Below are 27897 nucleotides of genomic sequence, written 5' to 3' on the forward strand. Positions count from 1 at the left end.
GCAATCTGGAGACATCACTGCCAGTCTGCCCCTGACCACCACAGGGAGAGGAGGTCAGTAGGGCTGCCAAGGGGGGATGAGAACAGTGGCTTGGACAGGGTGCACCAGCTCTTTCCGCTCCAAGGCTGCCCTAACTGTCATGTCCTAACTGTAACTTGCCTCAGAACCTTGACAGAATACAAAATACTGCTGTGGCCGGCCATGCTACTGGAGGGAAGAAACAGCCAAGCAACTCTTTGTAAATTTGAGACCTACCACACAGGGTTGTTGTGCAGGTGAGACTGGAAGCTGTTGTAGAGGTTCTTTTGCCTCCTATTTCATCTGCACAACAACCCTGTGCAGTAGGCCTCAAGTGTTTCAACTCCACAACAACCTGTGTGGGAGGCCTTAAATGTTTCTTCTCCTCAACCCTGTCCAAACTCCATTGCAGCCCTTTCTGCCTGGGGACCTGATCTTTATACTCTGCAGATGAGCTGTAATTCCAGGAGCTCTCCAGGTCCCACCTGGAGGTTGGCTACCCCTGGGTTGGAGATATTCCTGGAGATTTGGAGGAGGGCCTTAAAATCGTACAATGCCTCAGAGCTCGGTCTCCAAAGTAGCCATTTTTGCCTGCAGTGCTGATCATTATAATCTAGAGATGAGCAGCGATCTAGAGAGGAAGGTAGAGGTTCACAGACTGTGGTTGGGGTGGAGTGGTTGTGGGTGTGTCCCTCCTGGCTATGGGCTTTGGCCAGCCCTTACAAGCAATTGTTTGAATTTTGGGGTGCAAAGAGACAGACAGATGGACAATGCCAGTTCTGGAAATAAAGAATATTTACAGCCTGAAGCTGTAAATATTGAACAAGTAAATGACTGGAGAGACATGGGAACTGAAGTGACTTTTTTCAAGCTTGGCCTGGTAAATAAAAACTCCTATGAACTCAAAGGCATAAGTGGCCCAGAATTTCAAGTGTAGTTAGCTTTACAGGAAAGTAGACAGTGAGACTTTGGGGGGAACTAGGTGATCCATTTTTATTAGGCAATGACTTGGCCTTGTAGACAACAACAGGGACTGCAGTTGCCAGCAGTAGGTCTCAGGTTTCAGAAGGGCAGACATCGCCAGCCAAGCAACCAAGTGGATTCTGAGGCCACGTGCATTCCTTTTGAAGGGATGCATGTGAGGGGAGAGAGCTTTCCATTCAGCCTGCCTAGAGATGAGCTGTACTTCCAGGGGATTCTTGGACCCCACATGGAAGCTGGAATCCCTAAACTACAAGGGGATACAATGCTACACAGTCACCCCTCCAAAGTAGCCATTTTTGCCTGCAGAGCTGATCTGTATAATCTAGAGATGAGCAGCAATTCCAGGCTCCACCTGGAGGTTGGCTGTCCCTGGTCAGAACATATTCCTTGAAGTCTGACAGTGGGGCCCCAAAAAGTGTGTAATGCCCCCACAGCTACCTAGCACCCCCTGACCTATTTCAGGTCAAGAAAACATTGCAGAGAGGAGGTAAGGTTGCTGAGTGTAGGTTCATCTTCTGGAATTCCACACTACCGAGGTATGCACAAACCTGACTAAGGTCAAGACTGCTGTACACAGAAGGACCTCCTCTTAGGGTTGCCATCTTCCAAGTGAGACTTCTCTACCCCACCTCCCTCACGGAGAGTCTGCTATGGGGAGAGGAATGGAAGGCGACTGGAAACTGCTTTGAGACACCTGAGGCCTGCTGGGTGACTGCGGCCCATTCCCAGTTCTCTCAGACCTCTCATAGCCCCACATCCCTCACAGGTTGTCTGTTGTGAGGAGACAAAGGGAAAAGGTATTTGTAAACCACTTTGAGACTCCTTTGGGTAGTAAACAGCATGGTACAAAAATCCAGCTCTTCTTCTTCTAAGGAGCAACCATGAAAGAAGCATTTGGGGACATAACATTTTATCAACAGTAAAAAAAATGGAGACAGAAGAAGCAGGGTGGACACCTGTGTACTGTGACTACCCCATGTGTATTAGGGCAGGGGGACAAGAAAGAAAATGATGTTGAATGCAGAACTGGGAAGAATTGGTTGCCATGTAATCTCCCCCTAAGAAGAGTTTCCAGTCTGATTTTCCCTTCACATATCTGAAGACATGGCTCTGGAAAGCTCATCTGTAACCACTATGCCACAATTCCTAAAGGTCAGTCCTTTCCCATATTCAACGAACATTCCAAACCACAAGTTCACCCATATCTCCACATCCATGCCCTCATTTGTCTCTACGCCACCACAACCTCCCACACAACACACACATTCAACCCCATGACCTTACAGACTGGACAACTCCTCCCCTTCCTCTTCCCACCTCCAAGTTCTAGTGCCCATTGTATTCCTGGATACAACGGGCTTTGCCCCTAGTGACCACATAAACCAGCAAACAATAGCCCTAGGAATTCCTTTTAAAAAGAAGTTCATAACAAGAAAAGATTAACTATCATCAGAGTAACCTCCTCCCCCAAAACCAATACAGGGAGGAAAACATGAGAGGAAAGATTTCACTTAGCACCTAAAGCTAAGCAAGTTACATGCCAGTTAATCAGCCATAGACACTTCCAAAGTCAGGAACCACTGCAGAACAGACCCTGGCTCTAGTGGCCATTCACCTTATCCCTGAAGGTGAAGGCAGACAGGTCAGGGTTTCTGCAGACAATCTTAATAGTCTTAATAGACAGATACTTTCATATGGTAGCAATAAGTACCTTACACTCCCTATTCCCTGGCTATATAGCATATTAAGCTATGACTAGTGCTTGAAATGCTGCCAGAATGTTGGAAAGTTGCAGTTCTTTTAGATATATGCTCTGTATTTTACACCAGCTGCATTATGTACCAATTTCTACAAGGAAATCTCAGTTACAATGCACTGCAACGGACTCTAAGCAATATGTCACCAAAATATAGATTGTTGTTAGATGCCAAGTCGTGTCCGACCCATCGCGACCCCATGGACAATGATCCTCCAGGCCTTCCTGTCCTCAACCATTCCCCAGAGTCCGTTTAAGTTCGCATCGACTGCTTCAGTGACTCCATCCAGCCACCTCATTCTCTCATCCCCTTCTTCTTTTGCCCTCAATCGCTCCCAGCATTAGGCTCTTCCCCAGGGAGTCCTTCCTTCTCATGAGGTGGCCAAAGTATTTGAGTTTCATCTTCAGGATCTGGCCTTCTAAGGAGCAGTCAGGGCTGATTCAAAATATGGATACATGTGCCCAAATCATGTTTATCAAGATAAACCAATCAACCCTGGCAAGAATTGCTATAAATTATAGACAAGACTTAAGTATCTGTGTATAGATATCGATTCAATATCCCCAAGAAGCAAGCCAGCTCTTTTAGAAAGACTGCAGCCCCATACAGATAGATAGGCTGGTGCTCACTTACTAGAAACTTACACTGTCAATCAGTAGTCCTTCAATCTCATCTGGGCAGAGCTTCAATGCAATCCTGCCCAATACTGCCTCCAGATTCAGGGCATTAATTGACTTTCCTCACTCAGTGAAATAGGGAAACTGGAGTTGGCTGTTATCAGCATACTGTTGACACTTCTGTCTTCAAACCATTCCCAGAAGATCCAGGGATAGCAGAGGGAATAATTTATCATGTCTCTACAGTGTCTGCCACCCAATACTAAATATTTCTGCCAAAGCAATGCACAGTAAGGCAGCAGTTCTGCTCCTTTAGGAATTAGCTTGTTGTGGGTGTCATACCAAATCTGCTTGCCTTGAATAATCTAAATCAAAATATTCTAGTTCTTCTACTTCAGAAAAGAAAACGTCCACAGTTCCAGTATCTGAAAGACTTACTGGGTAAGCCAAGTAGGATCCTATAATGTGATGTAAATAAATAAGTAAAAGGATTAAACTGAAGTGGCTCTGCATGAGTAATTATGATCAGCTTTAGTTTTAAAAACTATTACGTTTTTAAATTTTATATTACAAACTAAAATAACCAGACTAGTAACTGATAACATGTAAGGAAATGGGAATGAAAAGTGGAATGCAGGAGACTGAAGATCGCAATAAAATAAACACAGCACAATGGATAAACTCTAAAGACAATCAAACGTTTCACAGAAGTTTCATTTAAGGACCAAGAACTATTGTCACATCCTCTTACCATAAATTATATTCTTTTAATTCTTCTATTATTTTAAATGTTTACTTAACATTTTAAATCATCGTTTAGACACACAAAGCTTTGACTACATTCAGACGTCAAGACACAGAGGTCTGTCTGATGTTTTTCTCAGATGAATACAAACACATCTTGTTCTCATGCACCAGTGCTCCCTTCACTCCTCCTCTTCAACACACCTGAATGCAGCTGCACTGGAACCTCACAGTGAACTAAGACTAGACTGAAGGCTTCCCAAACCAGGATGTTTTCAACTGCACTCTGCAACAGAGGCAGTAGCACAGAAAACCACAAGAACAAACTGCATTTGCACCCATCACAGACAAGCCTGTGACTGTCATGTCATCTAAAGAGAGCCAGTTTGGTGCAGTGGTTAGGAGTGCGGACTTATAATTTGGTGAGGTGGGTTTGATTCTGCACTCCTCGACATGCAGCCAGCTGGGTGACCTTGGGCTCACCACAGCACTGAAAAGGTGCTGTTCTGACCAAGCAGTGATTATCATGGCTCTCTCAGCCTCACCTACCCCCAAGCTTCCTAGGATATGCAAGGAGTGCAAGAGAGATGCATATTGGTGGCAACACAACTCAAATCTTTGGATGACCCCTCCCAATGGCTTAAGATAGATGTTGAAAAGCATGGGGGGCAAGATGAAACCCTGGGGAAGTCCATATGCCAGAGGCTAAGGGCCACAACAGTAGGTTCTTAGCACCACCTTTTGAAAGCTGTCCTCGAGGCAGGATCGGAACTACCACAGAACAGTGTCACGGTCCCGAATGGCAAGCCAGAAAGATACTGATCAATGATATCGAAAGCAGCCAAGAGGTCCAGGAGAATTAACAGAATTAGCAATATAACACTTAGGAATAATAGCAAAGTCTGGGCTACTGGAGCGTGAATGGACCCAAAGGATGCTCCAGCTAGTGCACACCCTTAACTCTGTCTGACCTTACGCAAAATAATTAAGGTTTCCCACAAACTTGGAAATAAGTGTAATTGTCATTACATCCAAATTGAACCTACAAACCAGAATCAATTATTTGGAATCTAACTGCGCAGAGGAAACAGTCTGCTGACTGAAATGCAGCAGTAAATTATGATTCGCCACAAAAGTGGAAATAACTAATTAGCTGGGAAGCTACTTAACTAATTAAGCTTAGAAGAAGTGAGTAAATACAACCTCCCCCAAGCTCACTCATGCAGCAAACAAAGCATAGCTCTCTGTTATATCCAAACCATGCTGTCATGGCTAGGGCAGCACACATGCCTAAAATAATGACTGCTCTTGTTCAACTTGCCTCTACATACCTTTATTCCAAATAGTTGAGTTGAACAGAATATGTATGAAAGTGTTTTGGTATGACTTAAAACTGAAAACATGAGAACTCTTTCAACCATTTTCTGCAGTCTTCTACAGTATTTTATATTTAGAAAATACATCCGAATCAAGATCAATGCCAGCTTTATAGGTCTCTTTGAAATGGAGAACATATTTATTCTAAAATTTCTAGCGGGTTTTTAGTCTACAGTACAGTATCTCCACTTGTATCTCAACACTCTTGAAATCCCACTTTCAAGCACAGATGGCAAAAGTAACATGAAAGAAAATATGTATGGAACACGTGAGCTTGGCAGGTTCACATTTCAGGAAAAGAACCGAGTCCAGTCCTGAAGTGTGGAAAAGCACTGCATCAGAATTACACATTAATATTAAATGCCTGTCATCTGCTGCCCCATTATCATGGAATAACTTAGCCAAGTGAGATATGAGCTCCTTGTTTAAAAGAAAGCCACTATCAAGCCAGGAACAGAGAGCAGAAACCTGAGAGCCAGAAGGGAAAGAGCAAACCTCCTAATTGATCTCCTTTCTTAAATATGAAGCACCTTTTTAATTAAAGATGGGTCAGTTTACACAGCAGACACTAACAAAGATACTGACGTTAGATATGAATTAATACTTGCTAGAAGTAATTAATTCAGATACCATGGGACAAGAAAGCTGCACTGCAGTAAAAAACAGGACTCTACCACTTGTCACGTCCACATACATGTTAATTCTCCCCATTCTTTAGGGAGGAGACAATGATCCAGGCTTCCATAGTTTTCATTATGCCTCTAGGCTGGGCTCTTAGGATTTGACCTGCTTGCAAATCAACATAACATTTTTTTCTTTTTTCCACTGTGCGTTTATACCTCAGATTACGCACGCTATAATAAATACAAGCTTCCTGAGGAGGTAAGGAGAATGACTGCTTTGTCACTAAAAGCTATAAAAATTGCTTTTTTCTCTGCATGTTTTTCAGTGTCTGTGCAAGCAAGCATCTAGGATTTCCCCATAATCCAGATTATTTTTTAAAACCATCTCAGAAGTGACGTTGTGCTTTCACTACTGCCAAAAGAACATGCACAACAAAATCCCTGTATTAATGATAATAATGATAATAATTATGCAAATTTGAACAAAATATATTTGAACAGGCAGGGGAAAAAAAGAACAGGTGGAACATAGGCTGCCAACTTTTGTGGAATAGAAAGGCTCTAAAAGGTTAGACAGAATTGACAATTATGGTAGCCTAATCTAACTTTTCTGTCCACGTGTGTATTGTGATAAAGCTCTAGTGAAGAAAGTAGCTGCTCTTGTAAGAGCAATGTAATTTCAGCCTCCCAACAAAGATTCTTACATGTGCAGTACTAGTTTCCAGATCTTTTCAACACAAAGGCATGCTTTAGACATTAGTACTAGAGGTCCCAAAACATATTGAATCTGTGGGCACTTTCTAGATTGGAGATGAGGTAATGGATGCCACCATAAAATGGTTGCCAGGGGCCAGGTTTAGTGACACATATTGGGGGGGGGGTCCCAGGCAAATGTTATTCTATGATGAAGCCAGTTGCCCTACAAACTCAAACGTAACGCCTCTTGAGAGTTTCTGAATAATCTCCTGCTCCATTTAGCCAGGACTGGCTCCTTCTTTGGAGAATGATAAGGGCAAGTACCATGGCACCTCAGAAACCCACACCAGATGTCAGTGATCTACAAAAGTTACACTTTTATTTTCTGCCAACAAATCTTTCCAGTCAAGAGTCTTTGGAGGTGATTTACCATCGCTTGGCTTCACATCGCAATCTTGGTATTCCTTGGAGGCTTCCCATCCAAATACTAGTCAGGGTCAACCCTACTTTGCTTCTGAGATCTGACAAAGACTAGCTAGCTGGACCTTTTAGGTCAATCTACACTAGAGCCAGCTTGATGTAGTGGTTAAGAGTGCGGACCTCTGATCTGGTAAGCCAGGTTTGATTCCACACTGCCCCACGTGCAACCAGCTGGGTGACCTTGGGCTCTCCACAGCACTGATAAAGCAATTCTGACCGAGCAGTAATATCAGGGCTCCCTCAGCCTCACCTACCACACAGGGTGTCTGTTGTGGGGAGAGGAAAGGGAAGGCAAATGTAACCCACTTTGAGACTCCTGTAGCTAGAGAAAAGTGGCATAGAAGAACCAACTCTTCTTCTAAATCGCAAGAATTCACTAAAACTAGGGCCTTCCAATCTTGATTTTGTTCTTATATAAAAGTGGGTTAATCCATTTACTCTTAGTTACTGTTCTGCTAAAATTCCTATTACATATAATAATCAGGAGAAGTCAACAGAAACTCTACAGCACACCTGCTGAGCCAGTGGTCTAGGGTGTAAACTGCACAGAGCTTTTATTCCAATCCCAGGTCGATTCAGTCCCTGCCCTCTACACAGAATGCAATTTCCGTTTGGATTTTGGGTGATTTAAATTTTCCTTCTGCAGCAAGAAGGATTGATCCGGAGTGACCCTATCTTTACTGTGCGATATCTTAGAGGACTTTTAATGCTCAATATTTTTCAAATCCGGATTGGGAAACCAAGCTCCGTGGTAGAGAATCTCTGATAGGCCACACCTGGTCATGTGACAAGCTTGCCTTAAAGGAGAAGCCCCTAATTTCTCTCAACTTCTGTCAGTCCTGGATTTTTCCTCCCTCCTCTGCCTTTTTCGATCTTCTCCCCCACCCCTCCAAGAAAAGAAAGAGGCTCCCTGCCTGGCTCCTCTCCCCCCCCCCTTCAAGAAAAGAAAGAAAGAGGCTTGGCTCCCCCCCCTTCTAAACTACCCCAACCACATGCAGAAGACTTTCCTGTTTCAATGGGGAGGGGGGGAGAGGAAGACCCAAGTTCAAAGCGATCTGAATTCAACAGGATTGACAATGCAATAAAGAAAGTGTGCAGACTCTGCCTAGGACAGCATCTGTTTCAAACCAAACATGGCCCTCATGAAGCCTACAGGATTTTATTTAAATGAGACTTCGTGCCACAAAGTTTCACATGAAAGTTTCACAAGCTAACAAGGAAATAGGTGGAGGAGTTGCAAAACATGTTTGTCACTTATTTCTAGTAATAATACCAACTGACTTGCAAAAGTAAACAACACACTCAATGCTACACAGACCTACATATTTTTACATATTACTGTGATGATGCATCAAAACAAGCTTTGTCAAACCACTGTAGCATACGAACTGCAAAGTTAGGATATATATTTTCTGAATACCTTTACAATTGTAATACGTAGCACTAAAAGCACAATTGACAGCAGACGTGACACTGAAAATAAGGATGGGTGTGCAAAGCCCAAGTTTGAGCTTTATAGATTGATTTTCTTACAATCTAAATCATACCAAAAGCATTAATAGTGTGGCTAAGAAACTATTTCAACTTTTAAGAGTAACCATGTTCAAGTACTTTAGAACAAAAATCACTTGTCTGAGGTACCCATCAGTCCAATTCTAAGCACAAATCTGCACTTCTATGTCCATTAAAATCAATGGGCTCAAGAGAATATAACTTTCTTTCGGACTGCACTGTAAGCTTTTCCAGCCTTAGCAATATAGAACAAGAACAGATGCTGAAACCTTCGTTAAATTCACTTTTAGTGATCTAATGCTGAGGCAGACAGCTATACACATGTGGATGTAGGGACATCTAAGAAATATATTAATGACTACGTTACCCTTTGCACACCTCTCAAAATACATCGCCCAGGTAACATGATTTGAAAATTTAGCTCAAAACTTCCACAAATGTGCCAGAAGAACAAAGCACTCCAAATGACCCCAACAACTCTCCTTTCTCTCACCCCCATTCCAAGCAAAGGGTACATCCTGCTAAAAAGCAGAACTATGTGGCCTCTTGAAATGTTCAGAGACAACTGTATTAAAACACAAGGTCTGAGTCTAAGTTCTGTGGATACAATTTTGGCCTGACATTTCTAAACTGATAACATTGCAAGAATCCTACTTCACACTATTCAATAATTACTATTCTCATTGCCATCAATGAGGATAGGATTTTATCCTAAATAGAAGATCATCCAGTCTCTTGCAAATTGAGTATGTGTCATCCATACTCTTATCCCAGCTTTTTGAGTGCAGTATATTTACTCTGTATAGTAACAGTCCATCTTGGAGCCACAGATGGGTACCCGAGGCTTGTTAAAATTAATCCAAATCTGACAACTTTGACAAATGTTAAGGATAGGGTATAGTAAAATACCTCAAGAATCCGCCAGATGCAAGATCTAACAGCCAAATCCAGTCAACTCTTCTTTAGCAAGAATCCCAGCAGTCAAAATGGAAATATTTAGGCTCCTCCTTTAAATGCTTATTCACTAAAAGGTTTTTTAATACCAGCATTTTAAAGATTACAAATGGGCCAGAACCAACAAACCTGAGGCACAGAAATACACCCTCCTGAACTTATTTCTCCCAAAGTTTCTTTTTCAGTATTTTACTTCAAATCAGAGTAGGAAGCGAGAAGCAACTGAAACCCTCCAAGCACCATAAATCCCACTGAGGCCGCGGGTCTGGGACGGGGTCTGTCAACTGGGACCTGCCACCAGCGCGGCTCCCTCACCTCCTGAATGCGCCTGCGGGCCCGCTGCAGCACCTCCTCGTAGCCCTTCTGCCGCAGCTCGCTCAGGCTCTCGTAATATTCCTCCGGGTCGTCCGTCTCGGTGAAGAGCACCTGGGACAGGATCTTCCACCCGCAGGTGTCCAGGCAGTGGCCCAGGTAAACCTGCAGCTGGTAGCACAGGGCGTCCATCTCCTGCTCGGACAGCTCCGGCGCCCCGAAGAGCACCGTCCACATGCCCGAGGGCTCCTCGGGGAAGACGGGCAGGCAGGGCTCCAGCTCCGAATTCACCGAGCACAGCTGCTGGTGGACGGCCCGCAGGTCCTGGAAGGAGAAGAGCCCGGCCCAGCTGCACTCCTCCGCCGACGGCGCCTCGGGCTCCGCAGAGGGCCCAGCCGGCGTCTCGGCGGGCGGGGAGGGCAGCAGGAGGGCGGCGGCGGCGGCAGCGCCTCCGGCAGGCTCGTCCTTGCTCAGCTCCAGCACCTCGATCTCCTCGGCCGCGCAGGCCGCCGGGCTGAGCGGCACCTCCGCAGCGGGCTGCGGCCTCCGGGCCGGGCTGCTCCTCGCCCGCGCCGGGCTTTTCTGCGCCCCCTCGGCCGCCCGCCCGCCGGGGCTCCGCAGCAAGGCGTCTGCCCGGGCCGGGGAGACCGGCGAGCTCCTGGCTTGGCCCTGCTCGCCGCTGCAGGCCGGGCTCCTGCGCACGGGCGGGCTCCCGCCGGCCTTGCCGGGCCGCGGCTCGGCTCCGCCGCCAGGGCTGCTGCCGGCGCTGCTGGTGCTGCCGCCGCGACGGAGCTCCCGGGAGCCGCTGCGCTGCCTCTGCGCCGTCCGGTTGTGGCAGGTGAGGGCGAACTTGCCCTCGATCTCGTTCCAGGCCACGATGAAGACGAACTTGTGCTTCTCCCGCTCGTGGAAGGCGTGAGGCCTCACCGCCACCCAGTCCGCCTCCAGCGTCTCCTCCAGCGCGAAGGAGCTCATGGTGGGTGACGCGGCGCTCGCCTCAGCCGCCGCCGCTGCCACCGCCACCGCCGCCGCTCGGCTCCCTCACTGCCCAGCCTCAGCCATCTTAGCCGACACCGGGCGGGGGGAGAGGAAGGCAGGCAGGAAGGATGCGCTGGCGAGCCGAGGGGAGAGCAACGCTGGGATAGGCTGAGGCGCCAGAGAGTCGTCAGTGCCCACAACGGCCGCCGCGGCCCTCTGCGGCGCGCGCGCCCTCCGCCTTCCTCCGGCTTTGTGGGTCTGAGGCCGGGCGGCGGCGGCGGCGGTGGCAGCTGCGTGCCGGGGACAATGCCGTCAACAGTCGGCCGCACAGGTACTTGAGGCGATCACGTGGAGGCCCCGGATCTGTTTACTGGCGCTGCTCCGCCCCCGCCGCCCTCTCCCGGAGGCCGACTCGGCTCCCCTCACGGCCCGCGGCTCCTCCTCCGCCAGCCTGAGGCGCGGGGGAGACGGAGGGCGGGCCGGGCCGGGCCTGGAGCCCTTTGCTGTCCGGCCCGACCAGATTTCCTTCTTTCTCCGGTTTCTGCCTCCTGCGTGCCCCGGAGCGCCTTTGTTGTCGTCGGCCTCCGTCTCTGCCTCCCGCCTCCCCGCTCAGACAATGTGCCCATTGAAGCCGCCCAGGCTGCGCGCCTCAAGCGCGGCCGCCCTTCCGGAGGGCTCCGAGCCCAGCGCAAGCCCCCCCCCCCGAACCCCCGGCGCCTCCTACGGGGCCCGTGTGTGGCAGCTGCGGAGGGAGCTGCGCTGTCCTGTCGGATGGCGGGATTCGGGGCCCCTGGCGGCGGGAGGCAGGCCGGCCAAGGTGTCCTGACTGCTGGACAGGGCAGCTCGTGTGTTTGGTTGCGCTGCTGCGCCTTCCAAGCCGGCACTCGCAAGGCCTGACGGCGAAATGTCAGTGCTAGAGGCTGGCAGTCCCAGGGGGAGTCAGGGTTTAATTCTGAGCCAGCCTTTACAAGCACAGGGGTTAAAAGGCTGCTTTCTGTCCCTGCCTAGGCATTAGGCAAGTTGCCGCTCGGGTGGCAAGTTTCAGGACAAATGATCTTTTCACCACCCTGGGGTACATCACTAGGATGTTGGGCACCCAAACTTTTTAGGGCTACCGCAAGCATACTCTTAGAAAATGCCAAGTGGTCAAAGGAGCATTCCGAACCCGCAGCCAAGATCTATTTGGGCAGTCTCCCAGTTATGAAGTTGTGGCTTTTGTTTGTTTATTGGTCACATCATGTGTAGCTCTGCTTTTCTCTGGATTCAAAGTGGATTTGAAAGTTTAAAAAGCCATCCAGTCAGAGCACAAAACAGCCCAAACTGCATTGGGACTAGGATTACAGGACTGGAAAACAACACAAGCAAAACAAAGTGAAGCAACCGGCCTGAGCCAGGTCATACCCCAGTGCAGAAAGTGGATTACAAAGGTTAGAACCATAGAGTTGGAAGGGCCCTCCAGTGCCATCTAGTCCAGCCCCCTGCACAGTGCAGGAACTCTCAACTGACGACAAGGCAATACAAGCAAGGGGATACATACTATAATAAACATTGCCATGAACTGTAATCCTGTTCCCTCCTGAAAGCAGCATCCTGAGATGTTCCTTTATATTATAGATCTAACCTCTTTATAAGAGTTTTCATTGGTTACAACGATTAAATCCACATATATTTGCATATGAAAACTAGTAACGCTGAAGAAGGACATTATTTGTTTTTAGGTGATGGGCATATGACAGGCAAAATCCTAAGAGTGGCACATATGGCTTTCACACAGAGGGCATACTTCTCTACTAAGATGCACTTTATAACTATCCATAGTAAAAACTAAATGGTGCTGCTTTTGCAGTCTTTTCCCTGTCAGCTCAATTTAGGGCCCTGTTATCTATCCATTTTGAGATTGGGAAGAAGACTTTGAGCCATTTTAAAAAATGATGAATTTGCCTTTAGTTTGCTAACTACCTTATTAATTTTTGTGGTTTCATTCTCCTTTGTCTTTTTTTGAAAGACTAGAGAAAGATTCCCTTGAACAAATGAATAGAGGCAGGGACAGAACAGGAACAGGGAGGCAGGGAGGGTAGGGGAGCAGGTGGTAAAACTAGACAGTGACCATTGAAAGGGACAAAGCACTGTGGAGAGTAGCAGTTGGGTCCAAACAGCATGTGCCAGATGCTGCCTGAGAGTGACACATTTAACCCTTTATCACTCTTTCATCATGGGAATGAACTCGCTTTTATTTTACAGTTGCCCCTGAAACAAAGCTATATGTTTTCAGTGGTATCACTGACATTAATCAATATGCTCACCACAGGAGACACTAATTCTATTTTGTCACCCATAACCTAATTGGAGGAAGATTCTGTTTGTCCCCAGGAAGTCTACAAATCACCCAGTGGATGTTTAAAGCAGATTCACAATTTCTCCCCATGTACAGAGATAAAGTGTATTGAGAAAAAATGTCTATTTTGGCTGAAACAAGCATGTTTTTCTTTGTGACAGAATATGCAGACTGAGAAACCTTTCCAATCTATGAGTTCATGGCAAAATAAACACCTGCACTGTCTTTTCACAAGATACCTTTTTATTATACAATTAGGATCTCTATAGAGAACAAATTTGAGTTAAGAAGCTGCCCTTCTGATGGTGCTGATGCATAGCTCAGTGCTTTCCTCTCATTCGCTGTTTTGTAGCCTCAAAAACATCCCATCTGAGGACCTTTCTCTCTCATCCCCACCCAGATACCTACTTCCAGACAAAAACGGCTTTGCGTTGTATGAAAGAAACTTTCACCACAGGTGTGGCATTTGAGCAAGTAAAATATGCAGTCTGCATAAAGAATTCAGGACATCTCTAACTTTAGTATGGACTCTTCACTGCCTGTTTCAACAAACACATTCTTTTGTTTATATTTGGTACTGTATAATGCAAATCTGGCTTTCCAGTCATTTAGATCTTCTGGAATTTTATTATTCCGTATATACACAAACATTGTATTAATTCAGAAGTAAATGCCAGTGATCTCTAGGTGAGTTATGTCCAAGTACAAGAGTAGAATAAACATAAAAGCTAGCATCTCCCAGCCAGATATGTGCTTGCCAGATATGCTCCACATAAGCTGACAGTTCTGTTAATCAGAACCTCATAAAGAGATGAAAAACTGAGATTTATATAGTGGACTCTGAAATCCTTTCAACCAGTCCTTGAGGCCATACAACCTTAAACGAACAGAGAATGCCAAAGCAATTAAAAAGACCATGATGCAAAAAGCCATTGGAACAACTGAGTTGGTACAGTTATTCATTCTTCACTGGAAAAGCCAAAGAACAAATAAAATAAAAACATTTAATTCAAAAAATGTATAATCACAGCAGACTTGTAGTTTATTGTTTCATTTCTTCTGGAGCTGTCCTAGACAAAATGCAATTTTCGTGTATTTTTGAGTCTGTGGGAGCCAGTGGAGGCAGAGCAATATTATCACTTGTATTTTCGATTACATGCTTTGACTATTGCCTGCTCTAGAGAAACAGGAAGAATGTTGGTGTCATGTATAAAAACATAATGCTATTTAGTTTCATGCTTACAAAAATATTAAGCAAAAATAAACGCAAACAACAGTGCAGAGGCGAGCAAAGTGAGTTCCATATATGGTTTGCTTTTGTTTCTCTACTAATGGAATACAAATGGAAAAATTATACTAAGATTGAAAAACAGTTTTAAAATACAACAGTGAGAGTAAGAGTGATTTATGGACTCTCTAGAAATTTGCTGCACTAGAAAATGCTTCTGGACATAACAAGTGTTGCACTGATGCAAAGACGTAATGGTATGTCAACATTGTGGATGGGCACAGGCTGTATACCAAAGGGATTCTCTTTGGGGCACAATGGCCAGTGTCACCTGCTGGGGCAAGGAAATCCCCCCTCCCATTATGACTGTTCCCAAATTCAACACTTCAGTTTTTCACAGAAGTGTAAATATCCATTTGTTTACCTGGGATAAATTATATTTCGGCATTCCTCAAGGGAGGGTGATTTTATCTGTCCCCTGACATTAACCACCATGATCTTTTCTGCAGATGATTTGCAGATCTAAATGTAGGCTCCAAATTTGCACCTGCCTTTCAGCATCTGTGGTTTCTCCTGTCACTGGTCAGGACTCCATTCGTGGCATGTGTTTTACATTTTCGTCAGGAGGTGGGCGGTCCCACCTCCTTTCATGCCTCCCCCCCTTTCTTTGTCAGCACATGCACAATAACACAGTTGCTTTGGAATGCAGTTAAAAATGTCACCCACAGGTTGTGAGCCCCCATGCTTGAAGTGCAATTTTATGTTTTGGTAATTTGCTGGTCTATGACTATATCAAATAAATTGATTGTGTGTGTTTTTTCCCCCCTCCAGCACTAGGCAAGACTTATTGCACACACCCCATCCCACGATTCCCTTGGCACCTGAATCACCCAGGTAAGGGGGGGGGAGGTTGCCTCATATTGATCTGTGCTCAATCACCAATTTTGTGTTGGCTGGCATTACACAAGTGTTTATCAACACAAAAGTTATGGAGAACCCTATTGTGTCTTAAATCATGAAAATGCATTTATATGCTGGAGGAAGATGGGGAGGAATGTGGTTAACTTTCCGGAGCATTCTCAGAAAGAGGGCACTATTATTGCAAATTCTCATTGTAACACGATCATGCTCAAAAGTTTTTTAAAAATACAGAGGGGGGAGGGGTGGGTGGAAGGAGAGGCAGATAGTAGGCAAAGTTGATATGTATCTATGATATCACTGGAGGCAGGAATGGAGGGAGAAATAGATTTGAATCCTGAGCTTCCTCATTGGATAACCCTGAATTGCCTTCCAGGGGGAAGGACCGAAATAACAGTTTCTGAAGATTCTCAGACTGCAAGAGAAAAAACAGGGATGGCAGTCAGATCAGCTCCTTAAGGGCCAGATTTTTGTATAAAAGGTTTGTTATTCTGCAGGACTTTAGGAAGACTAGAGCAGCATTTTTCACAACTGAGGAAATAGTCCATGAGGGGGCAGTTTTGACACATCAATAGTTTCCCCAAGCATAGACCATTTCCTTTCTCCGGGTTTCCTGCTTAATTATGTGGAAGAAAGTTAGCATGCTGCTGCCAAGGGTTAGAAATATCCCTGACTCTTCATAGCGACAGAGCTGAAATGTTGGGGAGCTGTCCAGTATCCCTGCTAGGTTGCATTTTTCTGTACATGGCAGGAAACTTGCTGGCTGCTCAGCCAGAGACCTCAGGTTAACCTCTTCCAGGTGAGACCTGGAGTGTTTCCAGAATTACAACCGATCTCCAGACTACAGAGATCAGTTCCCCTGGAGGAATAGGCTCCTTTTGAAAACTGATTGTATGGCATTACAACCTCACTGAGCTCTCTTTCCCAAACTTCTTCCTTTCGAGGCACTACCCTCAGATCTACTGAATTTTCTCAGACTGGAGCTGGCAATCGTATGAAGGTCAGTCGTACAGAAGTAGCCAAGCAGAGCAACAAGTATCAGGAAGGGAGTTATGGGGTTGAAATAGAGATGGATGGGGTTAAAAAGTTAAGTATGAGGTTGGCACCTGTGTGTTGGCTATGTGCTGCAGAGGAGATGGCTGGTGGAAAGGAAATTCTGCTAACTCCAGATTGAATAATTCCTGGAGATTTGGGGGTGGAGCCTGTGGGAGGGACATTGATAGGCAGAAGGGAATAAGACAATATGGCAGCTGCTAAAAGTTAATTCTGTTGCCGACATTGTTGCCGACCAGCAGTTCCTAATTTTTTTAAAAATGTACCCCAGATCATCTCTAAAAATGAATCAGTCATTAAAAACTGAAACTGCACAATCTTCCTCTCTCTCTGGGAGAGTCATATGTTCACATACATACACACATACATACATACATACGTGTGTGTGTACATGTGTGTGTTTATACACATTATATGTGTATACTATGTGTATACTATGTATATACTATGTGTATATGTAAACATTTATATATACTAGCCTCCCCTCCCCCCCCCCCATCCTGGCAGCAACCACAAGGCCTGGTGAGGCCGCGGTGCGGCTGTTTGGGGCAACCTCTGGTAGAAGTTCTCTGACTCCCTTAACCCCCCCCACACACACACACACCTGGGCAGCTCTGCCAAGGCCTGGCAAGGCTGGGTACCCATACCTGATTGCTCCTCTGTGGGTCAAGTGTTCTCCTTGAGGGTCAATCAGGAGGGTGAAGGCCAGTTAGGAGTGGGGCATCCCCTGGCTGATTGGTACTGTGAGGAGAATGACTCCCCATGTGTCCATTCAGGTAGGCAGTGAGTCCCCACTCCTCCCACCATCCTTGTCTGGCTTTATTTATGGTACAGATATACATGCACACACACTGATATATCAGCTTTGGGAATAAGTCCACAAAAGGCAATAGTCCACAGAAATAGTAACTAGCCTAAGCAATATGTATGTTGTAATTTCAATCCCTGAAGTAAACAGGATCTGCTCCACCCTGCTTACTCCATTCTTGTGTACCACATAGAAGCCAAAACTAAATTGTCTTTCTAAATAAATTTATTTGCTAATTTATGCCGAGTTCAGGAGTGCATGCATAATTCCTCATCTATAATGTTGGAAGTTGTAAATATTAATGCAGCTCTCTCAGAGATTGCCCTGCAAATTATGCAACTCAAGTTTGCCCACTGTTGGCTTTTACAACACTGTCTTATTGTCAGAATTCTCATACCTAAAACTGCTACCAGATTGCTAAACCATTACTGTGCCTTGGAAATATCTGGGTAGCTTTGGAAACAGACACAAAGAATACTTAAAGATATAATAAAGAGGTATTTAAGGGTTGATACCCAGGGCGATGCCGCATCCGATAAATATAGTGAAATGCTGACCTTATGAAAATGCCATAATGTTGGTGTTTTGCACGATATTGCCAACCTCTTGTGTCCATCCAGCAAATCTCAAGCAACATCCACCATTTTAAGCAGTAGTTGGGGAATCACATAAAGTGGATTCCACAACCTATGTATCGCAAAATACAGGAGAGCAACCAGCAAGCCACATGCTAAAGAAACGTATGGAAGTGAAGAAGTGCTTTCTCCGCCTCCAATGTCCCTCCCTTGCATCCACTTCCCTCTCCCTTCTTCCAGGGATGGAAGTTTTTTAGAGCAAACTGCCTGTAGTAATGAATAGGCGTTCAATTGTACAGGCAAAGCCAAAAAGAATTTCCCCCAAAAGTTGACACACGAAGCATGCCTCTCTAAAGTCCCCCCCAAAAAATCAGGAATGAGATTAATTTTTTAAAGTTCCAGACTCATGATTCCATAAAGGGTGGCATTATAAAAAGCACTATGCATCTATGATTAGATGCATAGGCGTTTCAATGGAGAAGTTTTACTGTAAAAAATTAGCGGGCATCACAGGCCCTTTAAAACATTATGAAAGGGGATTGGCTGCCTGGCTTGATTGGCAGGTGGAAGAGAGTCATGTGTGAAGCGTGTTGCTCTCTTCCACCATTTCAAGCAGTGCTTTTGGAGTGTAAGAAGCCCAAGGAGGCAGCAGCCAAATGCAAGAGAGCCAGAAGGTGAGGAATGGCTGGAGGCACGATAATTTTTAGCGCTATGCCATTTTGCTGGTGTAACGTTTTTTCAATGTGCGGAAATGCCCTTACAAATGCTCAGGTATGTACTCCAATATGATTAAGGGACAATCAGCCATTAGAACTACATTTTTCAAAAAATTATGTCATAAGCATGGATAATAAGATTGGATCCAGGTAATAAGTGTTTGTATTATACGGATATTCTAAGTAATCTAAGGTTCTTTCCAGACCTCCTGTTCTCTTCTATGGAATAAGCATTCCATGCCTATACAAACATTTTCCATTGGGTGCAGGATGAATATTTGACACACAGAGAGGAACAATCATTTTTTTTAAACCCTAGGTGTATAAGTGTACTGTTTGGATTAATATTCTAATGCAAGTGTAGACTAGAGGAGTGTATTCCAAAAAAAGAAAAGAAAACCAAACATTCAACCACAACCCTGAAGCCAAAATAGTGAAAAAGGGAACTGAGAGGAAGCCACAAACCACACAATAGACAGTTCTTGTACAATAGCTGCCTACATTTTTAAAAGTAAAAATATAGCTCATTCATATAAAACAGTCTTCCCAAGACTGACGTTACAGTGCTATGAAAACATTCTGTAAGCACTGTGTAGACACTTTTAAGAATGGAAACCACAAACTGCTTTCCCATTAAATTTCCAAAAAGAAATAAGGAACCTTTTAATCATTGTATTTCAGATGAATTTTCCATGCGCCAGTCTTCATAAGAATTCCTGTTGTTGATGGGAAAATAGCCTGTAACATGGATGTTGCTGTGCTGATTTATTTCAGATCACATGCTGCAGTGGAAGATAGGGGAAGACCATTTGCAACTTGAGTGTATGTTTAAATTTTTTTTGCTGAAGATGGGAAAAGATGTATTTAAAAACACTGTCAATTTAACATCAAGCCAACATGCTACTTAACATTATTGCTTCCCTGGAGTTAGGGGTTCTCAACATGCAGCCAGCTGGGTGATCTTAGGCTAATCATAGTTCTCTCAGGGCGATTCCGCATGGGCTGTAAAGGCCAGAATGCCGTCTATATGGACCCATGACGACAGTGCCAGGCCGTCACCCTCCCAGGCCTTTTGCAGATCGAGCTCCATAAGCCTTGTGTTAAGGGAATGTGGATTCTTTCGCGTTCTCTTTTGGCACTCCAGGGGCCAAGAGGCACCGCAGTATGGACCTGGGAATTTTTTGTGTATTTTTCAGGAAGATGGAATTGCGTGGAATGCAATCCCACCTTCCAGGAAAATAAAACATCCCCCACTGCTTCCCACTGTGCGGTGGTACCTTCCTGCCGCCACTGTGTTTCCTGGGGGGGACACATTTTGGTGTCGGAGACGATCCAGTACTGAAATGTGTGAACACAGTATGCTGCAGAACACGCAGCTCCGCATCAATGTACTGGCGGCAGCCCAGAGTGGCGCCACTGGCGTGAAATCAACCTCAGAGCCTCACCTACCTCACAGGGTGTCTATTGCAGGGAGAGAAAGGGAAGGCAATTGTTAGCCAACTCTGAGACTTCTTTGGGTAGTAAAAAGCAGGGTATTAAAAACAGCTTTTCTTCTTTTCACGAAGACCTTCCTCTTTATTAACATAGATACGAATACATGGGAAACAATCCTAACTTATTTTGTCAGATGCAGAAACCAATACAGAATTTATAAAGATATCAACAGCCAGGGGATTGCAACATTATCCTTATTTTTATTGGAGTGATGATTTTATTCTTCAGCCGTCAGTAGTTATGTCATTGTGTGCCTCACTTGTGACACATTTATTTTCTTATGAACTGCACCTCACAGGTATTCAGTCTGAAGGTCATGAAAGGCCATCAGTGTTTTGCAAATTATACATGAGCAACTTTACTAGGTTCCCTTTTTCCAGCTATCTAGCTTTCCTGCATCCAGAGTAACACATGTAAGGAGATATGTTATGCAGTCACACTCCACATTATCAGTTCAGTCAACCCATAAACCATTTATAAACCAAAATCTGTATCCTAAACAATTAGATATTTATTCAGGAGAACCTGTCACATTTCCCATATGAAAAGCTTGGTATCATTTAAAACTTTACAGTTAAATCCAGTGATCCATGGGCTTGAACTTTCGTGCCTCCTCATTGAACCATAGTCCCTCACATCCCTCGAAATGCTGTTTCCCTGAAGTTTAGGGGATGTCTAGAAATATCCCTGGTTGCTATCTGGAAGTCAGCAGTGTGATAGGGAAATCAGTCCCTATCTACCAGTAGAGGTACCAAAAAGGCTAGAGTGCCGAAACCAACCCATAGCTGACTTATTTTATGCAGGTCAACTATGCAGATATTCTTCATTGTCTGCCTCTTTGATTCTTCACTTTTCATAGTAATGTCGGAGATACTGTTCTTTCCATCTGAAGCAAGACTGAGTTTCAGTCAGAAATAGCAATGTGATATATGAAAGTGTTTTTCCTGTAAGTGGACACTCAAATATGAATCAGTTGTAGCCTCTTTAACATTTGTATGCCAAGCCCATACAAATGTTCTCATCTTCTGTACCATGTTCATATAAGACAGGTTGGTTTACTTAAACGTAATATCATTATACTGGCTAATGAATGTCATCAGTTAATATCTTGCTCAGTTGATTCCCAAGCACAAACATTGCCTGCTTTCCAGCCCAAGCAACAAACTTTTTTTTAATCTGGAATGCTATTTGGTTGGTTTTCTTCTTTGGTTTTGCTTTCCAGGCCATTCAAGAATGTATACCTTTGAAAGACTCAACTGTAACTTAATTCTAACATAATTTAACTAGCCTGGGCTATCTTGGACTGATTCTGCACTTACTTTGTTTTTTCCGTTGTCGATCCTGCTGAATTCAGATTGATTTGAACCCGAGTCTTCCTCCCCCCCTGAACTGAAACAGAAAGCCTTCTGAACTTGATTGGGGAAACTCAGAGGTGGGAGGGGAGCGGTGGTCATGAAGCTGAACTATCTTTCCTAAATTAGCAGTTTAAGTCCAGCTGGCATTAGTGCTTTATTTCTTCTCTTTTGACTCCCAAGCCAGCAGCAGCCTCTCAGAGAACTAAGCAAATCTATGCTGAGAGAAGTGTGGGATTCTGGAGCGCAGTCACTTTAAAACAGGAAGGGAAGCCTTGCAACCAGTAACCAGAAAGTCTTTGAACTGACGCCCTGGCCAATCAGGGAAGACTGCTTTGCTACATCAGTGTTGCAGGCATGGAGCAGAAAGTTAATTCACAAAAAGCAGAAATCTACATTTACACTTGTGGCAGTTTTTTCAAATATTGCAGCTTACATCCACTCCTGGATATCATGGGGGAAAGGTAGGGTCACCGCGGACCAATCATGCATGTTGCAGAGGGAAAATTTAAAGTGCCCAAAATGGAAATGGAAATCGAATTCAGTGCAGAGGGGAAGGATTTATTTGAGCTGGGAGTGGATAAAAAGCCCCATGCAGACTCAACCTTGGTTAGGAATCTTTCAATACCCACAAATAATTCACATTGCTTTCCTCAAGGTATCTGCAGTTTTTACATTTATGTTTTATTTCTTTTTATATTTTTATGGCTCGGTCTCAGCACTATTTCAAGCACTGTGTAACTAGTTGCCTAAGGTAGCCTGTCTATGACCAATGTTTCTACTGCAGAATGTAAAAATATCTTAAATGATCTTTTACACACTCAAGAGGGGGAAAAGCACAGCTGTAGACTTGCCAGTCAAAGGCTATAATTTATTCATGGTTTATTACATCTTACATGTGAGATTTGCATAGGAATGTACCAATTTCATGGCATCCTTGTTTAATGATACATTGGGATTGAGGGTGTAGCCTACTCTAGTATAGCAGAGGAATTACAGATTAGGTTTTAAAATGCAGTAACATATATTCAGGGCAAATGAGTCTTTCCAAAGTGCTCCACTTCTGCATTTCTATACACAAAATAATTATTTTTTATGGATGCTATTAGTTTAGTAACGAAACTACCTTTTAAAATCTTGTCTGACACATAGTTCTACCTACCCTTTGCTTCTAGAGGTGTGTCAGAATGTTTACATTCTTTTCACATAAGGTACAAAACAACAATACATTGGTTATTATAAATTCCTGTTTGGTAACATACTACAGCTTGACTTAGTTAGTGCTTTACATCAATTTGTCATCAAAAGCATCTGTTGTTTGCTTAACACACTCATGAAAGGAATGTCGCTTGGGTGCATTCATCCATTTTTGGTATGTTTTGTTTTAACCTTTCTTACAGTGCAATCCTATGCAGAGTTACTTTACTCTAAACCCATTGAAATCACTCTCCATAGGATTGCACTATTAATTGTTGTGTATCTGCAGCATTGCTGTGGAATAAGAAAAGTTATTTACAATGTTCTGTGCGGGGCAATCACTGTTAAGACTCGATCTTACCCACTTGCCATTACTACTGTGGTTTAGGATCTGACTCTCATGACAATCAAATACAAAATATGCTGACTGAGGATCCTTCCCTTTTGTCAATGTTTTCTTTTCCACAAGTGAAGTGGATCAAACAGGAGACTTTGTGGATCAAATTAATAGAAACGGTATTCTTAAAAACACAATTTTCAATTATTCCTTTTTCAAACAGCTTCTACATGCATGGCTTCTTTGGGAGCCACTACTAATACTCAGTTATATTTAAGAGGTTGGATTGTTGTTTAAATAATTTAAATAATTTAGGGTTCCATCCCTTTGTGTACTGATTTGGATCCCTCCCCAGAATTCTATAATAATCAATTTTATAATAATCTAGCATATGAGTCCTCCTATTTCTACCGCCAGTATTCCTGCACTGTGCTGTAGAACAGCATCACAATAGTCGATGCCCACAAACTGCCTTTTCAGACAGTGAAAAGACTGTAATGGAGCAAGCCCTATGAATGTATCAATACTAATATATCATGAGGCCCCGGGGGTTAAATGTAAGTTTCAGATCTAAGATTTTCAGAAATGTTTCCTAATGCATGTACAGGATTAGCTAGTCATGCAAATAGAATATCTGTCACTGTTTCTACACAAAGAATTCCCACTTCTGCATGACCTTAGCGCCAGTCCAAGGCCATCCCAGACCTAGCCCAGCTCAGGCTCTCATTTGCAAGGGAATGTGAATAAATGTGTGTTCCCTTTTTTGCCCCCAGTGTCAACAGAGACTATGCTGAGCCTGGGCTGTGTGGCTGCGGAAGAATCGGGCCATCCTGGCCCAGCTCTTCTCCACCTGCGCCCAAGTATGGTGTTCTGGAAGGGACAAGGGGCATTTGTTTTGTTCTTGAAAAAAATATGAAGGCCCACCCCACAGTGCAGCAGAGCCTCACTGTCCCAGCTGCCATGTGAGAGCACACATCCAGGGTGGACAGAGCGCAGTGGGCCAACTGCTCCCTTGTGCAGAGCCAGGAAGAAGTGGGGCAACCTGCCCTGAGCCAAAAACTGGGGGCATTTCTGCACATCTGTAAAAATAACGTTACTCCAGCTGAATGGCATAATGCTAAATATAATCACGCCTCCTGGCCCCTCCTCACCTTTTTGATGCCTCGCTTTTCTCTGCTACCTTTTCACGCTTGTCACCCTCCACATCACCTGCTTGAAATGGCGGAAAAGAGCAACGCGGTTTATACGCGACTCTCTTCAGCCTGTCAATCAAGCCAGGCAGCCAGTCCCCTTTCTTGATGTTTTAAAGGTCCCGCAATGCCCACTAATTTTTTTTAATGCATACTTCTCTGTTGCTATGTCTATGCATCTAATCAAAGATGCATAGCGCTTTTAAACGCTACACCTTATTGAATCACGAGTCTTGATAATTAAAAGAATTAATCTCATTCCTGATTTCGGCATTGCCTGCATTCTTGTCTGTATATTCATTGCTTCAAGATGCCGGACATTAAAAAAAAGACATTCCGGGGGGGGGGGGGAGCGAGGGTGGGACAAGACAGGTGCCTTTTGCACGTTTTAGCCTCCATAAGTTCCCTGCGCTGGTTGCTTGCTGGTTGCTCTCAATTAGCTAGCTCCTGTCAACTATAATTATTGCTTTAGGATGCTTTGGGCTGATCCTGGGTTGAGCAGGGGGTTGGATTAGATGGCCTGTATGGCCCCTTCCAACTCTGTGATTCTGTGATACATAGGTTGGTGAATCCACTTTTTGGGATTCACCAACTAGCGCTTTAAAATGGAGGATGTAGCCAGCTGGTTACTGCCCAGATGCTGCATGTTGGCGACGTCATATAGACAGGCTGGAATTTAACTACTACCTAAGTTAAACATCTCACTACATTTAAAGGGTGTGGAAATGCCCTGAACATTGACATGGAGCAACACCTTCCGTGTGGTAAATGTCTGAGAAGCTGGTGTTAGAATGGATTTGGATTTCTTAGGCGAAAAGGTATCTTTACATTTTAAAAAAATTGACTCTGCAACTGATATTTAAACAGATTGTGGGAAAGGTTTTAAACCAACATCTGGACAAAGGCTAAAAGGTAGTGAGTTCAGATTGAATGACACATTCATCTGGAGGGGCTGAGAGAATTCTGAGAGAACTGTGACTGGCCCAAGTTCGCCTAACTGGCTTCATGTGGAGGAAAGGGGAATCAAACTTGATTCTCTAGATTAGAGTCCGCTGTTCTTAGCCATTATACTACACTGGCTCTCATCATGCAGTGCAGGACTGTGAATGCCTATGATTTCCTATTGGATTGACACTGAAGTAGAACTGGCAACGAAGCGAGAAGTTATATTTGCATACATTTTCTCCTGTTAGCACAGGAGAATAAATGTATCCTGTCTGAATAAATGTATCTTTCATTCATTACACAGAACGACAGCTTGTTTTATGTAAGACCTGTATGTGGTTCTCTTGTAAACAAACTTTGCTTCAATAACTTTTTGGCTCTCCTGTGCAACAGCACAAAGGCCCTTTGTTATGTTTTCAGTTAACATTGCCAATTCCTTTTTTAATGAAGAACATTCTGAAGCTGCAGGCTGGTACATATATTCCTTTCAATCTGATGGAGTTGTGCTACAGTAATAAAGCACAGACCTATATGTTTAAAATAGTGCGGCGTTAGTTTGGTTTCATGACTGATGGACAGTTTTGCTCTCTATTGTAATAGGTACAAGGATGCTTCCTTCTAAATATTTTATTCCATGTGTTTTATTTGTTTCATTCACTATAGAGAGACAGTTATTAGCACTGGGCAATGAAAACCCAAAGATCTCTTCAGAACCGAACCTGGATTTAAATTTTTGTTTGGAGATTGGTCAGATGCATGGCTTTGATTCAGTTTAAAAGTCAAGGGTAAAAGAACATAATGCATAGCTCCTGTCAGCTATAATGATCTTTTAGCAGAGATGAGCATGAAGCTCTATTAAACAGAGAAAGCAGATCAACAGATGAAGAAGGCTTTGCTGGATGTTGGAAGGAAGAAAAATGACCCCTCTGCTGGAACGGAGAGCTTTCATGTTGTGGGCAGAAAGCTACCTGCTTCATCCCCTAATTATCTTCTGTGTAATGCAATGCATGTGAATATTCAACATAAACATCATGCTACCATAAGGTATATCCAGTGTTCACTGGCACTTCACAAAGGTTCCTGATCCCAATTAAGAGTAACCTTAGTATTTGGAAGCAATTAGCATCCTGAAATTCGCACTATAATAACCATATGTATACCTTATTTTCTTTTTAGATGTAACATTATGCATAGTTGTGCATGGTGTTTGGCCCTAAACCTTGTTGAGGCTGCAGATATTTTTGAAATTTCAAAAAGACTAGATGGTTGCAAAAATAAAAAGGTCATCTTATGGGGCTGAACCATATTGGGAAGTGTCAAGCCAAGCATCCTTTTTAAAAGATAATTAATATAATAAATAAGATGAGATGTGTTTCTGAATGAATGCTCACTATGGATGGAAAGGTAATCTGATCTGCTTTTCTGTAGCACCCATTGCTACCCAACTGGCTGTATATGGAGGAGTAGGGAATCAACCCTGGCTCACCAGACTAGAGCCCATTGCTCATAGCCATTATGCCATGCTGGAGGAAAGCCAGGATCATTGGAGAAGTGAATGGATGCCATTGGTGAGTGTCATGGCACCTGTATGCTTTCTCTTGTATGAGACTTTCCATGCACTGCCACCTGTGTTTGAGCCCTTCTTCCAGATTTCAGATCCACTGTGACACTTTAAGGTTTTACCTATTTTTTCCTGTAATTTCTAACTGCCCAAACTGTTCAGGCAATTTGGCAGTTGCTCAGGTTGTTTTAGTGTATACAGCTGTTTTAAGTTGAGAAACTCTGGCTCACCTACCTTGGCCATATCATGTGATCCAACTCAATGGAGAAAGCAATTGTGCTAGGATTGGTCAGTGGAAAAAAGAAACCAGGCTGGCAAAGAGCACAGTGGTTGGACGCAATTGAAATAGACACCAGCCAGAAAGTTGCACAGCTGAGGGAGGCGGTGCGGGATTGAGCATCATGGTGGCGACTGTGCCATGGGATCGCCAAGAGCTGGACATGACTGAATGGCTGACAACAACAATAAGTATTTCATAATTATAATTTTTTTTGTAAGGTTGCACATTGTTTTGGTAGGGGAAAGCAATTCAGAAATGTAAAAAATTTAATTTGAATACATTATTCCTGCTTTAAGGTACTTTAAAGTACTTTAAGGTACTTTTATTCAGAGATGCAGTGCCTAGGAGTACCCCCTTCATTAGCCACCTTATTGCCCACTCAAGCCTTATTGCCCACTCAAGCCATTCTCCTGGAGCTCTCCATGGCCAGCCTGGTTTTCCTCATCTTAAATTTTGTCTGTTAATATTTCATCAGAATATATTCCCCCGCAGACTCTATGGTCTGATCAGGATTGCAGTCTTACAGTTTGTCTATGTACCTTTGTGCTGTTTACTTGTGCCTTCCAGTGCTCAGGTTTCATACTGTCTTTCCAGATGACAATTCCGCCCTTTCAGTCCATTTGGTCAGGCATGGGATTTGTATTGTAAGAACTCCATTCTATATGGGAAAGTCAGAGTAAAGGCTTACAGCTATCAATCTAGGCTAGGATGGAAAGAGATTGTGGAAAGCCTGTCCAACCCACATAGTAGAGAGAGCAAGAGAGAGGGAGGAGGGAAGTGACCAGAAGGAAGAAAGACTTGAGGGTAGCTTTCCAGATGACAGCGACAGAAATGGACATAGGAAAAGCCAGGGAGC

The 27897-nt window shown here is 44.0% G+C and overlaps 2 protein-coding genes across 3 annotated transcripts in view; one reads left to right on the forward strand and one right to left on the reverse strand.

Moving 5' to 3' along the window:
- The window catches only part of JMY (junction mediating and regulatory protein, p53 cofactor), a 51210-nt gene extending 39455 nt beyond the window's left edge, over positions 1-11755 (reverse strand). The window contains exon 1 of one of the 2 annotated variants that reach the window (XR_013233062.1): positions 10078-11755. Coding sequence is in view for 1 of the 2 variants with exons in the window: in XM_077347314.1 (XP_077203429.1) it covers positions 10078-11049 (972 nt within the window). In the remaining variant the exon portion in view is untranslated. The remainder of the gene's footprint in view (positions 1-10077) is intronic. The other variant, XM_077347314.1, reaches the window with a different exon arrangement.
- A 1236-nt stretch (positions 11756-12991) lies between these two features.
- Positions 12992-27897, forward strand: part of DMGDH (dimethylglycine dehydrogenase) — an 84382-nt gene continuing 69476 nt past the window's right edge. The window contains exons 1-2 of the mRNA XM_077347315.1: positions 12992-13844; positions 15447-15509. Coding sequence (XP_077203430.1) covers positions 13690-13844; positions 15447-15509 — 218 coding nt within the window. The 5' untranslated portion in view covers positions 12992-13689. The remainder of the gene's footprint in view (positions 13845-15446; positions 15510-27897) is intronic.

This window comes from Paroedura picta, chromosome 7 (assembly GCF_049243985.1).
Source record: "Paroedura picta isolate Pp20150507F chromosome 7, Ppicta_v3.0, whole genome shotgun sequence".
Taxonomy (NCBI): domain Eukaryota; kingdom Metazoa; phylum Chordata; class Lepidosauria; order Squamata; family Gekkonidae; genus Paroedura; species Paroedura picta.